Source organism: Pseudorasbora parva, chromosome 13, assembly GCF_024679245.1.
Source record: "Pseudorasbora parva isolate DD20220531a chromosome 13, ASM2467924v1, whole genome shotgun sequence".
NCBI lineage: Eukaryota > Metazoa > Chordata > Actinopteri > Cypriniformes > Gobionidae > Pseudorasbora > Pseudorasbora parva.
Genome location: NC_090184.1, coordinates 23,137,212 through 23,154,724, shown reverse-complemented (window position 1 = coordinate 23,154,724; position 17,513 = coordinate 23,137,212). Strand labels below are relative to the sequence as shown.

Sequence of the window (17,513 nt, the reverse complement as noted above, 5' to 3'; positions counted from 1 at the left end):
TTAAACTACAGAGAGCGATCAAAGAACCCTCTTTATAATGTTCGTATCTGTCAATTATTTATATCTGCAGTGCACACTTGTCCAAACTGCCGTTTGAATGACGCTGTCAACAGAAGCTCTTACTGTATTCCTGCCGATGTTATGTTTGTTGTTTGTTGTGGTTAAAGCCTTTTGAGAGAAATAATGTTGCAAAGTTCACTCATTCAGAGCTCTCAACGCCTCAGTACAACACTTTCTCAGCAATCTCTCCCCAACTCTTTGTCTTTCTCTGGACTAGCAGTGCTGCAGCTGCTTGCACCTGACTAAACCATGCCCCCTCCGCCACAGTCTCATTTCAAATGCAAAGATGTCAGCCAAACAAAACAGAGGGTGTTTTCACTGAAGTTCACAGCAGATACACCCCTTGAAACAGCATTTTAGTCAGAGGGCTAATATCAGCATAGAAAAAATCCTTTTATTTCTAAATTATGACATTTTTTAATGTAAAATCCATAATAACAACATAAGCACAACTCAGGAAACATTATAAAATAAAAAATCCATGCTATGGGACCTTTAAGGGTCAAGGCCAGAAAACCATACTGGATGCTAGGGCTGTCAACGAATATTCCAAATTCGAATATCAATTCGAATAGTTTTTAAAAAACAAATTTCGAAGGTGAAAATTAATATTTGAATTAATATATATATTTTTTTATATATTGGAAAAAAAACGCCCGTGGTAGTAGAGGCGTGGCTGTTTGCTTTGTGGGTGTTAAGTTAATATGCATGCTATGTAAGATACAGTTAGCATGCCATGCCTCATTTTATTAAACATTAAACAGAAACATTACTAAAGTGTAGGCTACTGTACTGACTGAAGAGATATGGCATGAATAAAGAATAAATGGACTGCTTCCACTGGTGTGATTATTCACCGTTTCATGTCAAGGAAAAGTTCCATGTTTAGCACAGCACAGCTCGCTCAGAGCGTTCAATATGCTGTAAAACTTAAATTAATATTAATAATATTTGTTTCAATCATTGAATAAAGCCTGCTATATTTGGGACAAGAGTCGCAACCTTAAATTGCTTGCACAAAACTCTTGCTCAGGACTCAAAGTTTGTTCATTCAAACCGTTATGCGCAGAGAGCGTGAGGGAGAGGGCGAGAGAGAGTGAGGTCTGCGGTCTGCAGAGAACAGCTTCATCTAGTTGATTTGCTTGTTTTTGTGTAAGTAATATGTTGTCAAATGTGTTTAAACTTATATAGACTACCTATGCAAGTAGTTATGTCTCTTCGTATTATTTGTCCTGTTATTGACATAATGCGCAACCAGATTTTCGAATAGTTTGAATATTCATGTTTAATTCAGATGGAATATTCAAACATAATTTTTGAGCAATTTTGACAGCCCTACTGGATGCCCGTGATATTCAGGCCCTTAGACGGCACCGCATCACATACAAGAATGCTATTGTAATGGAAATCACAACATGGGCTCAGGAATACTTCCAGAAAACACAATCCAAACATGCCGCTGGTGGCTAAAACTCTATAGGTAAAAAAAGAAGCCATATCTAAACATGATGCAGAAGCGCAGGTGTTTTCTGAGGGCCAAGGCTCATTTAAAATAGACTGTGATAAAGAGGAAAACTGGGACGCCATGCCATCCAGATTAAATAGGAAAATGACAACCCACATGTTATCAACGCTCAGTTCAGAAGCCTGCATCTCTGATGGTATGGGGATGCATGAGTGCGTGTGGCATGGGCAGCTTATACATCTGGAAAGGCACCATAAATGCTGAAAGGTATATCCAAGTTCTAGAACAACATATGCTACCATCCAGACATCATCTCTTTCAGGGAAGACCTTGCATTTTCCAACATGACAATGCCAGACCACATACTGCATCAATTAGAACATCATGGCTGCATAGAAGAGGGATCCAGGTACTGAAATGGCCAGCCTGCAGTCCAGATGTTTCACCCATAGAAAACATTTGGTGCATCATAAAGAGGAAGATGCGACAAAGAAGACCTAAGACAGTTGAGCAACTAGAAGCCTGTGTTAGACAAGAATGGGACAACATTCCTATTCCAAAACTTGAGCAACTTGTCTCCTTAGTCCCCAGACATTTGCAGACTGTTATAAAAAGAAGAGGGGATGCCACACAGTGGTAAACATGGCCTTGTCCCAACTTTTTTGAGATGCATTAATGCCATGACATTTAAAATCAACCTTTTTTCTCTTTAAAATTATACATTTTGTTAGTTTAAACATTTGATATGTCATCTATGTTGTATTCTGAATAAAATATTACAAATTCGAAACTTCCACATCATTGCATTCTGTATTTATTCACAATTTGTACAGTGTCCCAACTTTTTTGGAATCGAGTGTAATTCATATTATCTGGCAACTACTGAACATTAAGTAAACATGGTATCTGCTTAAGATCTCTTAAGGGCTGTGGTTGTTGGAGATGATGCTATTTAAATGAAATTATATGATCACTAACTTTTTGTTTCAGCTGTTGGAGTAGATGCTGCAGCACTTGTTATTGCTGTACTGTTGGCTGTGTTTAGGATCAGGGTTGAACCGCTTGTAACATCTACAAAATCAAAAGAGATAATAAATATCTTGCATGTTGTAAGATCTTTAAAATCTAAAATCTATTTCAAACAGGCATAGGAAGTAATTAATATTGTCTGGCAACTATTGAACAATAAGTAGACATGTTATGGGCTGAACATCTCTAAAGGGTTTTGTTGTTGGTGACAATTCCATTTAAATACAATTATATGATCACTTGTTATTTCTAGTGTTGGAGTAGATGCCTGATCACTTGTTATTTTTGAACTGTCAGTTGTATTTAGAATCAGAATTGAAAGGCTTGTAACATCTACAAAATAAAAAATCTAATTCAACGTGAAATAAAAAGTAAATAACATTGTCTGGAAAATACTAAACAATACATATGTCAGAGATATGTCTCATTGTGTTCCCCCCCCCCCCCCCCTATTTTCCTGTGACCCAGATTCCCAGTGTGTCTGAATAGCCATTTACCTCACTTGTCATCTTATTAGTTAACTTGTTAGTCCCTGTGTATTTATGTTCTCTCTCTGTTCATTCTCATTTGTGTATGTGTCAGGACTCCTGGGTGATCTGTGTGTGTGTGTGTGTGTGTGTGTGTGTGTGTGTATTCTTAAGCCTAGTTCAGACTGCATGATTTTCAAACTCGTCGGGTCACTGCTCTATTCACACTGCATGACTATCTGGGGTATCATTCAGTCACTGCTGTGTTCACACTGCACGATGGTTTGACGACAGAGGAGTTCACACTGCATGACTGAACAAGAGGAAGAATCGCCGACAACTCTCTCTCTCTCTCCGGTGCGCAAACTACGTTTCCCAAACACACGTGCGATGTGCCGAGTAAACAACGCGAGATCACACGTGCGTCCGACCGGAGTTCTCGCGCGAGACTTTGAATTGTTGTTTAAAATGATAAACTGCACAACGTTTGCTTCAAACTGTATGTGCGCTGTTTTGTGGAGAAAAAGAAAAAAAAGATTATGGCGGAAGAAATTGTTGGAGAGACAGAGGGAGCCAGGATTGTGTTCTGCAAAGACAGTTTGAGGTAAATAAACTATTTTGTAATGTGCTGCTGCTGTGGCTGGATGTGCAAATGTTTTGCCTTTGTTTCTGTTTGATAGAATTGTAAATATATCTATTAAAATACTGAAATTCTGCTCTATAACTCCTCACTAAACGTCGTGCTGCCCTGTATCTCACTCTCTCATTGGCTGTCGGTCATCGCGATGTAATTTTCAGTCAGAACGCTGTTCACACAGCAGGAGTTTGAATCGCCGACAGGTCCAGATATTTAGCATGCCAAATATCTCACCGGTGTCGGCGACTCGTCTGCGATTCTCTCTGATCGCGTCTTTGATTATTCACACTGCGTGATTGTCACTCGCGTGCACGAGCACCGATTTGCCTGTGATCTCGGGCTTTTGTCTGCGATTCCGCAAAACCTGTCGGCGACTCAAAATCGGGGCAAAAATCGGGCAGTGTGAACTAGGCTTTACTTGTTGGTGGTGGTTCTCTTTGATTCTCTAACTCCTCCCACTCATTTCAGTAATTGTTCACCTGTCGCGTCTCATCAGGCGTTCTCTTTGTATAGCACGCTGTTCTGTCTCTCGTTGCGCGCTCATTGCTTTGGATGATTTCTGTCAGTTTGTCCAGTTCAGTTGGAGGTTCACTACGCTGTCCCTCTTCAGTCTTCCTCTGTTCCTGTCGCGGCATCTGGATACTTGTCAAGGCCAGTATTGCTCGCCTGTGGAAGTACGTGATCTTGTCCTCGAGTGAACTCTGTCCTGTTTTCCCGAAGTGACTGGTGCGCTTTGTTTTTAGGCGAGATCCAGTCTTTTCCAGGTTCCAGTGAGCTCTCCCCTGTCTGGCTTTTTCCTGCCTTCTGTGTGGTGCATGGATGGTATCATCGGTCATCTGTTGTGTGAGGATTTCTCTCCGGTGGACTGTGACTTTAGTACTCTATCTGACCCTATCGCTATCACTTCTAAATAAACTTTGTGAACTTGCATTTGACTCCGGGATCTTTTCTGACAGAATGAGCGCGCCACCAATGGAGTCAGCAAGTTCGGAGGGTTCAGTGTCGGTGTACGCCGCACTTCAGCAGCAGGGAGCAGTCATTGAACAGCATGCATCTATGCTGAATGTAGCGGCCAGAGATTTCCGTGCCCTGTCGGAACAATTTACGGAGCTCAGTACACGGGTGGATCAGATTGTTTTCCCGATCGGTGATCGGGTTCCTCCCGTCCCCTCTGTACCTGTTGAGACTGCACCTGCAGACCGAGAACCACACGCGGCGACGCCTCCGTCGGCGACCCGAACACCTGCCGGGCCTTTCTGCAGCAGTGTTCCCTTGTCTTCGCTCTTCAGCCACGGCGTTTCGCCGCTTCTACATCTAAGGTGGCATATGTGCTGACACTTCTCACTGGAAGGGCAAAACAGTGGGGAATGGCTGTATGGGGGGCCAAGGCTCCATGTACGGCTTCGTTTGAGGCTCTCGAGACGGAGATGTTGAGTTTATTTGATCGGTCGCTTCGTGGGGACATGGCAGCAGCCGAGCTGTTAAGGCTGCTGCAACGGACCTCTTCCGTCACAGATTATGCCATCGCGTTCAAGACGCTAGCCATCACCAGCGGCTGGAATGACGCCGCACTACGGGCTCAATTTCTCGAGGGTCTCAATCCTGCCATTCAGGATGAGGTTGCTGCACGGGATCCTCCAACATCTCTAGAGACGGCGATCGACCTGCCGTTGAGGATCGAGACCTGCCACCGTCAACGAGACATCCGCCGGTCGTTTTGTCATCTCGCCCTCTCTGAACCGGAGGAGCTCTCTTCATCCTCTCTCCAGACGGAGGAGCCCATGCAACTGGGCAAGCTTCGTCTTACCGCTACTGAAAGACATCGCCGTCTGTCCGGTGGTTTGTGCCTGTATTGCGGTAAGCCTGGGCATATCGCAGCTGCGTGTCCGGTAAAAGGTACTGCCCGCCGATGACTTCGGGAGTTTCGGTGGGCGTGTCATCTCTTAAGTCTCCCGTAAACTGCACCACACTACCCGTAACTGTAAACTATAAACGGTCTTATCATTCACAGGCGTTGCTGGATTCTGGTGCCGAGGCAAGTTTTCTAGATGCCGGCTTGGCCGAATCGTGAAACATTCCTGCTATCCCTCTGTCTTCTTCTCTCTCCGCTTGGACATTAAAGGGACAACATATGGCTGTTATCACCCATCGCACACCGCCTGTGAGTTTGTTTGTTTCTGGCAATCATCGTGAGGAGATCGAATTTTATTTATTAGAACAGTCTCAATCGCCGGTCATTTTAGGACATGACTGGTTGACCAAACATAATCCTCACGTCGATTGGCAGAACAGTGTTGTGTTATCTTGGAAGTCTTCGTGTCATGTTTCATGTCTTGGTCCTGCTCCTTCTCCTGTTGTCTGTTCTACGTTTCAGGTTCCAGATGTTGATCTCTCAGGGGTCCCGGCGGAGTACTCAGATCTGTATCAGGTGTTCAGTAGGGCTCGGGCCACTTCCCTACCTCCTCACCGGTCGTATGATTGCGAAATCAAACTTCTCTCAGGCACTTCTCCGCCCAAGGGTCGTATATTTTCCCTTTCTAACCCAGAGAGAGAGGCTATGGATAAGTACATTAACGAATCTCTAAGTGCCGGTCTCATTCGCCGCTCCTCGTCTCCAGCTGGCGCTGGATTTTTTTTTGTCAAAAAGAAAGACGGGTCTCTTCGTCCGTGCATTGACTATAGAGGGCTGAATGACATTACTGTTAAGAATAAATACCCCTTGCCTTTAATGTCGTCAGCGTTTGAGTTGTTACAGGGAGCGCACGTGTTTACCAAGTTAGATCTGCGCAACGCTTATCACTTGGTACGTATTAAAGTGGGCGATGAGTGGAAGACAGCCTTTAATACACCATCAGGGCACTGGGAATACTGCGTTCTTCCGTTCGGTCTTTGTAACGCACCGGCTGTCTTCCAAACCATGGTCAATGAAGTGCTGGGTGACATGATTAACAAGTTTGTCTTTGTGTATCTCGATGACATTCTCATCTTTTCTCCCTCTATGCAGATACACACTCAGCATGTTCGCCAGGTTTTACAACGGCTGTTAGAGAATCAGCTCTTTGTTAAGGCGGAGAAGTGCGAGTTCCACAAGGAGTCGGTTTCGTTTCTGGGTTACGTAATAGCTGAGGGAGAGATTCGTCCCGATCCCGCTAAAGTTAAAGCGGTTGCCGAATGGCCAGTACCCGACACGCGTAAGGAGCTTCAGCGATTTCTGGGTTTCGCCAACTTTTACCGGCGCTTCATCAGAAATTTTGGTCAGATCGCTAAACCTCTTACCGCTCTCACTTCCTCTAAAGTGTCTTATCGTTGGAATAAGGAAGCTCAGGAAGCCTTTGATGAATTAAAGTCCCGTTTCATCTCTGCGCCGGTTCTTTCTATTCCCGATTCGGTTAAGCAATTTATAGTGGAAGTGGATGCATCCGATGTCGGGGTAGGTGCCGTTTTATCTCAGCGATCTTCCGTTGACGGGAGAGTGCATCCGTGCGCTTTTTTCTCTCATCGGTTAAACCCAGCGGAACGAAATTACGACATAGGCAATCGGGAGCTGCTGGCGGTTAGACTCGCGCTGGGTGAGTGGCGTCACTGGTTGGAGGGAACCTCGGAACCCTTTCTGGTCTGGATGGATCATAAGAATTTGGAATATATCCGTTCAGCCAGAAGGTTAACATCTAGACAGGCTCGCTGGGCACTCTTCTTCGATCGTTTTAACTTCACACTCTCGTACCGGCCAGGTTCCAAAAACACCAAACCTGACGCTCTGTCCCGTCTGTTCGAGGGTCCCGGGGCTGAGCGGACCGAAACCATTCTCCCGGAGGGAAGGGTTGTCGGTGCCCTTACGTGGGGGGTCGAACAGCGGGTGAGAGAGGCCGGTCGAGAGGGGGAAGCGCCGGAGGGGTGTCCGGTGGGTCGTCTATGGGTTCCTGAGCGTTTACGTTCCGACGTCATCCGGTGGGGTCACGAATCCAAGTTTGTCGGCCAACCGGGAATTCGGAGAACGTTGGCTGCCATCCGCCAACGTTTTTGGTGGCCTTCCATGGCTACGGACGTCAGACAGTTTGTATTAGCCTGTTCAGTTTGTGCTTGTAATAAAGCATCTAATCAACCTCCCGCTGGTCTGCTAAAATCTTTGCCCGTGCCCTCCCGCCCCTGGTCTCATATAGCCCTTGATTTTGTCACTGGTTTACCGGCGTCCAATGGTAACACTGTCGTATTCACTGTGGTGGATCGTTTTTCCAAAGCGGTTCATTTTATTCCCCTGCCCAAACTCCCTTCTGCCAAAGAGATGGCACAGGTTTTGATTAATCACGTCTTTCGGTTACACAGTATTCCGACTGATATAGTATCAGACAGGGGTCCTCAGTTCATCTCTCGTTTTTGGCAGGAGTTTTGTAGACAGATCGGCACTACAGCCAGCTTGTCTTCTGGTTATCATCCGCAGACCAATGGGCAATGCGAACGGGCTAATCAGGATCTCGGTCGAACGCTTCGCTGTCTGTCGTCACAATATCCGAATTCTTGGTGCCAACAGCTCCCATGGGTCGAGTATTCTCATAATTCTCTTCCCGTCGCATCTACTAATTTGTCCCCGTTTGAATTATCCATCGGTTATCAACCTCCTATTTTCCCATCACAGGAGCCCGACGCAGCGGTTCCGTCTGCTTTAGCTTTCGTGCGCAGGTGCAGACGCACTTGGAGGAGAGCTAAAACACTTTTATTACGAAGCTCCAGACGAACCAAAGCTGCGGCTGATCGTCACCGGCGACCTCCACCTCGTTATATGTGTGGACAAAAGGTATGGCTTTCTACCAAAGATTTGCCTCTCCGTGAGCCTTCTCGTAAGCTGGCTCCCCGTTTCATTGGGCCATACAGTATTTCTAAGGTCATTAGTCCGGTAGCGGTTAAGCTTAAGTTACCTCCTATTCTTGGTCGGGTTCACCCAGTTTTTCATGTATCCAGGGTTAAACCTGTGATTTTTGCTCAGAACAATCCCCCCGTCTCTGCCCCAAGACCCCCCGCCCCTCGTCTAGTGTATGGTGCTCCTGCCTATACTGTTAGGAGATTACTAGATTCTCGTCGCAGGGGCAGAGGTTTTCAGTATTTAGTGGACTGGGAGGACTGGGCTGGGTTCCGTCCCGAGATATACTGGATCCTGGTCTGATCGAGTACCTCCGTCGGCGACAGGGTGAGTCCCCTCCGTGCCCGTCCGGTGCCGGTCATGGGGGGGGGGGGGGGATACTGTCAGGACTCCTGGGTGATCTGTGTGTGTGTGTGTGTATTCTTACCTGTTGGTGGTGGTTCTCTTTGATTCTCTAACTCCTCCCACTCATTTCAGTAATTGTTCACCTGTCGCGTCTCATCAGCCGTTCTCTTTGTATAGCACGCTGTTCTGTCTCTCGTTGCGCGCTCATTGCTTTGGATGATTTCTGTCAGTTTGTCCAGTCCAGTCGGAGGTTCACTACGCTGTCCCTCTTCAGTCTTCCTCTGTTCCTGTCGCGGCATCTGGATACTTGTCAAGGCCAGTATTGCTCGCCTGTGGAAGTACGTGATCTTGTCCTCGAGTGAACTCTGTCCTGTTTTCCCGAAGTGACTGGTGCGCTTTGTTTTTAGGCGAGATCCAGTCTTTTCCAGGTTCCAGTGAGCTCTCCCCTGTCGGGCTTTTTCCTGCCTTCTGTGTGGTGCATGGATGGTATCATCGGTCATCTGTTGTGTGAGGATTTCTCTCCGGTCACCGACCAGAGTGGATTACGGCGTTGGACGACGCGTGTGGTCTCTCATTTGTGGACTCTGACTTTAGTACTCTATCTGACCCTATCGCTATCACTTCTAAATAAACTTTGTGAACTTGCATTTGACTCCGGGATCTTTTCTGACAGTATGTTGGTTTCTCCTGATTCTCCTGAGCTTTTTATTATTCAATTCTGTTATACTGACTCCTTCATTTGTGACATTTTTACATTGCAGCCAAGCCTGACAACGTAAACAAGGTAAGGGCTAAAGATATCTTTAAAGGGATCCCCTGGTGTTGAGACTTGTATGGCTTAATATAACATAAATTATGTCTCTTACTGAATTATGTAGTAGAAAACCCATGAAAGATCTAGGTTATTTTAAAAAATCGATTTTATATTTGGACCATGGGCGGCGCCATTTTGTTTGTGTTCTAGGTTGATGACGTAGATTGGTTGAACTCCTCAATCAGCTGGCGTTACCCGTAGCTATTTTTACCACAACGCAACTCGAAAATTGTTTCAGAGTTAAACAAAACCAATGAATTGCTTTGTAATTGTACTTAAAACACACTCAAACATACATGTGCACACAAACTCACCTACACAAGTCACAAACAGATCGGCGGCCGGGCACACACACCTGACAGACTGCGCTGTCTCAATCGAGATGTTGGGCTGCTCAGTCTCCACGACAGGGGCTGAATCCGAAATCGACCCCCTATACCTTGAAATAGCTTTATTATTCGAAGGGACGGCTATTTGTAGTGTTGTCCGACACCATAGGGACATGTTTCAGTGCAGTCATTCAGTCTCACGTTCACCGCAATAACGAGTGTACAGCCGATTTACACACAACAGCTGTCTGACTTCACGCACTCGATCGTCTTCATTCACTCCTTCAAATTGTATTAGTGAACAAAAGTAGCGAAAGTAATTTGTGTCTTAAAAGTGAAAATTTAAAGATTGAGGTTAATTCACTTAGCGTGCTCAAACTTTAATGCACAAACCAATCCCATGCATCATCACCAAAACATCCTGCCTCTCTTCCTCACGTTAACTTATCCCATCATCCTACCTAGATATTTCCCTCTGCTGGTTACATTAGGCATTACAGTTAATCTAATGCATATCGTCTATCTATGATATCAACACAGGGAATAGTGATGTATGCGCGCACGCAGTGCGTGTGTGTTCGCGCCGATCTGTTGGTGTGTGTGTGTGTGTGTGTGTGTGTGTGTGTGTGTGTGTGTGTGTGTGTGTTCGCGCCGATCTGTTGGGGTGTGTGTGAGTCTGTGTGAGCGAGAGAGTTTGTGTCCACATGTATGTTTGGGTGCGTGAAGTCGGACAGCTGTTGTAAATCGGCTGTACACTGCGGTGCAACGTGAGACTGAATGACTGCACTCGAACATGTCCACTATGATGTCGGACAACACTACAAATGGCCGTCCCTTCAAATAATGCCCTATTTCAGGGTATTAGGGGGTCGATTTCGGATTCAGCCCCTGTCATGGAGACTGAGCAGCCCAACATCTCGATTGAGACAACGCAGTCTGTCGTGTGTGCCCGGCCGCCGATCTGTTTGTGTAGGTGAGTTTGTGTGCACATGTATGTTTGAGTGTGTTTTAAGTACAATTACAAAGCAATTCATTGGTTTTGTTTAACTCTGAAACAATTTTCGAGTTGCGTTGTGGTAAAAATAGCTACGGTAACGCCAGCTGATTGAGGAGTTCAACCAATCTACGTCATCAACCTAGAACACAAACAAAATGGCGCCGCCCATGGTCCAAATATAAAATCGATTTTTTAAATAACGTAGATCTTTCATGGGTTTTCTACTACATAATTCAGTAAGAGACATCATTTATGTTATATTAAGCCATACAAGTCTCAACACCAGGGGATCCCTTTAAAGGTTTCAGTTGTTGTGAATATGCCATGTAAATAAAAATCACTTGTCGTTTCTGCTACTGGAGTCGTAGGACTTGTTGTTGTTACGTCACAACTTGTGTTTAGGGTCGGTGTTGTAAGAGTGGTAACATCTGCAAAAAAGCAAGGACAGATTTTTTAAAGAAATAATTTTTTACAGAAAGAAAGAACAGACTTTTAGTCACGCTTTAGATTTAAATCCATTTCTCACTATTAACTATGACTTTTGCCTCGAACTCAGAATTATGCTTGTCAATAGTTAGTAAGGTAGTTGTTCAGCTTAGGTATTATGATGGAATTGGGCAGGATTAAGGGATGTAGAATATGGTCATGCAGAATAAGACATATTAATTTGGGCTCAATAAGTACTAATAAACAGACAATATCCCAGTAATATGCATGCTAATAAGCAACAAGTTAATAGTGAGAATTTGACCCTAAACTAAATTATTGCCGCCTGAATTTAGGAGACACTAAAAATTAAACAAATAATTACAAATGTAGACTCTTGCAGATGTATTTAGAAAGGCATTATTTTGCTTGTACTTCTCTTATTTGTAGTGAGGTTTGCACTGGAGATTTTCATGCCTTTCTTGACACATATGGGGAAATTCTGTCCACGAATCAACGCCCTCAAGCGCTCTATCACGGCTTCTCTTGAAGCATTGATTTTAATGTCAATGGTATATTTGAATGACTTCAGGAGAGCTGCAAACATTAAGAAAGACAAAAAAATCAAGCTGTTAAAAACTGCTTCAGACTTCAAAATCAAGCCAATTGTCAACTTGGATTAGAAATAAAGAGAGACTCTTTACCAGGTGGCGGCCGGCAGAACGCTCCGTCATTTGAAAGAGAAGCGATGCATCCACACGAACCATTTTGACTGTGGCCACACACACCATGTTCAGAGCATTTTTCAGAGGGCCAAGCGTATTGATTCTCACACTTGCACTCAGTTTTGCTCGAATTTGAGCGACACACTGAAAATTAAACAAATAATCATCATGTTAAAGGGAACACATGTGGTCAGAGCGGTGTTACTCCAATTATACTTCTCTTACCTGTAGTGATGTTTGCACTGGAGATTTTCATGCCTTTCTTGACACACATGGGGAATTTCTGTCCACGAATCAACGCCCTCAAGCGCTCTATCACGGCTTCTCTTGAAGCATTGATTTTAATGTCAATGGTATATTTGAATGACTTCAGTGGAGCTGCAAACATTGAGAAAAGATGAAAAAATCAAGCTGTCAAAAACTGCTTCAGACTTCAAAATCAAGCCAATTGTAAACTTGGATTAGAACTAAAGAGAGACTCTTTACCAGGTGGCGGCCGGCAGAACGCTCCGTCAGTTGGAAGAGAAGCGATGCATCCACACGAACCATTTTGACTGTGGCCACACACACCATGTTCAGAGCATTGTTCAGAGGGCCAAGCGTATTGATTCTCACACTTGCACTCAGTTTTGCTCGAACTTATGAGACACACTGAAAATGAAACAAATAGGATTTTGCAAGCCACACAAATATATTTTCTGGTGAATTTGAACACACCCGCATTATTCTCTTAATTCTCTTACCTGTAGTGATGTTTGCACTGGAGATTTTCATGCCTTTCTTGACACACATGGGGAATTTCTGTCCACGAATCAACGCCCTCAAGCGCTCTATCACGACTTCTCTTGAAGCATTGATTTTAATGTCAATGGTGTATTTGAATGTCTTCAGTGGAGCTGCAAACATTGAGAAAAGATAAAAATAACATACCAGTCATAAACTCTATAAGACTTCAAAATCACACCAATTGTCAATAAGGATTTGAACTAAAGAGAGACTCTTTACCAGGTGGCGGCCAGCAGAACGCTCCGTCAGTTGGAAGAGAAGCGATGCATCTACACGAACCATTTTGACTGTGGCCACACACACCATGTTCAGAGCATTGTTCAGAGGGCCAAGAGTATTGATTCTCACACTTGCATTCGGTTTTGCTTGAATTTGAGCGACACACTGAAAATAAAACAAATAATCATCATGTTAAAGGGAACACATGTGGTCAGAGCGGTGTTACTCCAATTATACTTCTCTTACCTATAGTGATGTTTGCACTGGAGATTTTCATGCCTGTCTTGACACACATGGGGAATTTCTGTCCACGAATCAATGCCCTCAAGCGCTCTATCACGGCTTCTCTTGAAGCATTGATTTTAATGTCAATGGTATATTTGAATGACTTCAGTGGAGCTGCAAACATTGAGAAAAGATGAAAATAACATACCAGACATAAACTCTATAAGACTTCAAAATCAAGCCAATTGTCAATAAGGATAAGAACTAAAGAAAGACTCTTTACCAGGTGGCGGCCGGCAGAACGCTCCGTCAGTTGGAAGAGAAGCGATGCATCCACACGAACCATTTTGACTGTGGCCACACACACCATGTTCAGAGCATTGTTCAGAGGGCCAAGCGTATTGATTCTCACACTTGCACTCAGTTTTGCTCGAATTTGAGCGACACACTGAAAATTAAACAAATAATTACAATTTTGGATGCAACAGAGAGGAAAAATATATTTGATGAATGTGAACACAACAGTATCAATCGCTTATACTTCTCTTACCTATAGTGATGTTTGCACTGGAGATTTTCATGCCTTTCTTGACACACATGGGGAATTTCTGTCCACGAATCAACGCCCTCAAGCGCTCTATCACGGCTTCTCTTGAAGCATTGATTTTAATGTCAATGGTATATTTGAATGATATGAGTGGAGCTGCAAACATTGAGAAAAGATGAAAATAACATACCAGTCATAAACTCTATAAGACTTCAAAATCAAGCCAATTGTCAATAAGGATTTGAACTAAAGAGAGACTCTTTACCAGGTGGCGGCCGGCAGAACGCTCCGTCAGTTGGAAGAGAAGCGATGCATCCACACGAACCATTTTGACTGTGGCCACACACACCATGTTCAGAGCATTGTTCAGAGGGCCAAGCGTATTGATTCTCACACTTGCATTCGGTTTTGCTTGAATTTGAGCGACACACTGAAAATAAAACAAATAATCTTCATGTTAAAGGGAACACATGTGGTCAGAGCGGTGTTACTCCAATTATACTTCTCTTACCTATAGTGATGTTTGCACTGGAGATTTTCATGCCTTTCTTGACACACATGGGGAATTTCTGTCCACGAATCAACGCCCTCAAGCGCTCTATCACGGCTTCTCTTGAAGCATTGATTTTAATGTCAATGGTGTATTTGAATGACATGAGTGGAGCTGCAAACATTGAGAAAAGATGAAAAAATCATGCTGTCAAAAACTGCTTCAGACTTTAAAATCAAGCCAATTGTCAACTTGGATTAGAAATAAAGAGAAACTCTTTACCCGGTGGCGGTCGGCAGAAGGCTCCGTCATTTGGAAGAGAAGCGATGCATCCACACGAGCCATTTTGACTGTGGCCACACACACCATGTTCAGAGCATTGTTCAGAGGGCCAAGCATATTGATTCTCACACTTGCATTCAGTTTTGCTCGAACTTGAGAGACACACTGAAAATGAAACAAATAGGATTTGCAAGCCACACAAATATATTTTCTGGTGAATTTGAACACAACCGCATTATTCTCTTAATTCTCTTACCTGTAGTGATGTTTGCACTTGAGATTTTCATGCCTTTCTTGACACACATGGGGAATTTCTGTCCACGAATCAACGCCCTCAAGCGCTCTATCACGGCTTCTCTTGAAGCATTGATTTTAATGTCAATGGTATATTTGAATGACTTCAGTGGAGCTGCAAACATTGAGAAAAGATGAAAATAACATACCAGACATAAACTCTATAAGACTTCAAAATCAAGCCAATTGTCAATAAGGATAAGAACTAAAGAAAGACTCTTTACCAGGTGGCGGCCGGCAGAACGCTCCGTCAGTTGGAAGAGAAGCGATGCATCCACACGAACCATTTTGACTGTGGCCACACACACCATGTTCAGAGCATTGTTCAGAGGGCCAAGCGTATTGATTCTCACACTTGCACTCAGTTTTGCTCGAATTTGAGCGACACACTGAAAATTAAACAAATAATTACAATTTTGGATGCAACAGAGAGGAAAAATATATTTGATGAATGTGAACACAACAGTATCAATCGCTTATACTTCTCTTACCTGTAGTGATGTTTGCACTGGAGATTTTCATGCCTTTCTTGACACACATGGGGAATTTCTGTCCACGAATCAACGCCCTCAAGCGCTCTATCACGGCTTCTCTTGAAGCATTGATTTTAATGTCAATGGTGTATTTGAATGACTTCAGTGGAGCTGCAAACATTGAGAAAAGATGAAAATAACATAACAGTCATAAACTCTATAAGACTTCAAAATCACGCCAATTGTCAATAAGGATATGAATTAAAGAGAGACTCTTTACCAGGTGGCGGTCGGCAGAACGCTCCGTCAGTTGGAAGAGAAGCGATGCATCCACACGAACCATTTTGACTGTGGCCACACACACCATGTTCAGAGCATTGTTCATAGGGCCAAGAGTATTGATTCTCACACTTGCATTCGGTTTTGCTTGAATTTGAGCGACACACTGAAAATTAAACAAATAATCTTCATGTTAAAGGGAACACATGTGGTCAGAGCGGTGTTACTCCAATTATACTTCTCTTACCTATAGTGATGTTTGTACGTGAGATTTTCATGCCTTTCTTGACACACATGGGGAATTTCTGTCCACGAATCAACGCCCTCAAGCGCTCTATCACGGCTTCTCTTGAAGCATTGATTTTAATGTCAATGGTGTATTTGAATGACTTCAGGAGAGCTGCAAACATTGAGAAAAGATGAAAATAACATACCAGTCAAAAACTCTATAAGACTTCAAAATCAAGCCAATTGTCAATAAGGATTTGAGCTAAAGAGAGACTCTTTACCAGGTGGCGGCCGGCAGAACGCTTCGTCAGTTGGAAGAGAAGCGATGCATCCACACGAACCATTTTGACTGTGGCCACACACACCATGTTCAGAGCATTGTTCAGAGGGCCAAGCGTATTGATTCTCACACTTGCACTCAGTTTTGCTCGAATTTGAGCGACACACTGAAAATTAAACAAATAAATACAATTTTGGATGCAACAGATAGGAAAAATATATTTGATGAATGTGAACACAACAGTATCACTCGCTTATACTTCTCTTACCTGTAGTGATGTTTGCACTGGAGATTTTCATGCCTTTCTTGACACACATGGGGAATTTCTGTCCACGAATCAACGCCCTCAAGCGCTCTATCACGGCTTCTCTTGAAGCATTGATTTTAATGTCAATGGTGTATTTGAATGACTTCAGTGGAGCTGCAAACATTGAGAAAAGATGAAAATAACATACCAGTCATAAACTCTATAAGACTTCAAAATCACGCCAATTGTCAATAAGGATATGAACTAAAGAGAGACTCTTTACCAGGTGGCGGCCGGCAGAACGCTCCGTCAGTTGGAAGAGAAGCGATACATCCACACAAACCATTTTGACTGTGGCCACACACACCATGTTCAGAGCATTGTTCAGAGGGCCAAGAGTATTGATTCTCACACTTGCATTCGGTTTTGCTTGAATTTGAGCGACACACTGAAAATAAAACAAATAATCTTCATGTTAAAGGGAACACATGTGGTCAGAGCGGTGTTACTCCAATTATACTTCTCTTACCTATAGTGATGTTTGCACTGGAGATTTTCATGCCTTTCTTGACACACATGGGGAATTTCTGTCCACGAATCAATGCCCTCAAGCGCTCTATCACGGCTTCTCTTGAAGCATTGATTTTAATGTCAATGGTATATTTGAATGACTTCAGTGGAGCTGCAAACATTGAGAAAAGATGAAAATAACATACCAGACATAAACTCTATAAGACTTCAAAATCAAGCCAATTGTCAATAAGGATAAGAACTAAAGAAAGACTCTTTACCAGGTGGCGGCCGGCAGAACGCTCCGTCAGTTGGAAGAGAAGCGATGCATCCACACGAACCATTTTGACTGTGGCCACACACACCATGTTCAGAGCATTGTTCAGAGGGCCAAGCGTATTGATTCTCACACTTGCACTCAGTTTTGCTCGAATTTGAGCGACACACTGAAAATTAAACAAATAATTACAATTTTGGATGCAACAGAGAGGAAAAATATATTTG

General features: G+C 43.6%; 1 protein-coding gene across 9 annotated transcripts in view; it reads right to left on the bottom strand.

Annotated features, from left to right (window-relative positions):
* Positions 1–11,959, bottom strand: part of LOC137038698 (adhesion G protein-coupled receptor F5-like) — a 48,326-nt gene extending 36,367 nt beyond the window's left edge. For 8 of the 9 annotated variants that reach the window (XM_067413510.1, XM_067413518.1, XM_067413513.1 and 5 more), the window contains exons 1-3: positions 11,860–11,959; positions 11,340–11,426; positions 2,504–2,596 (exon numbers count right to left, since the gene is read on the bottom strand). In XM_067413510.1, coding sequence (XP_067269611.1) covers positions 2,504–2,596; positions 11,340–11,426; positions 11,860–11,899 — 220 coding nt within the window. In that variant the 5' untranslated portion in view covers positions 11,900–11,959. The remainder of the gene's footprint in view (positions 1–2,503; positions 2,597–11,339; positions 11,427–11,859) is intronic. The other variant, XM_067413517.1, reaches the window with a different exon arrangement.
* Between the last annotated feature and the right edge of the window lie 5,554 nt (positions 11,960–17,513).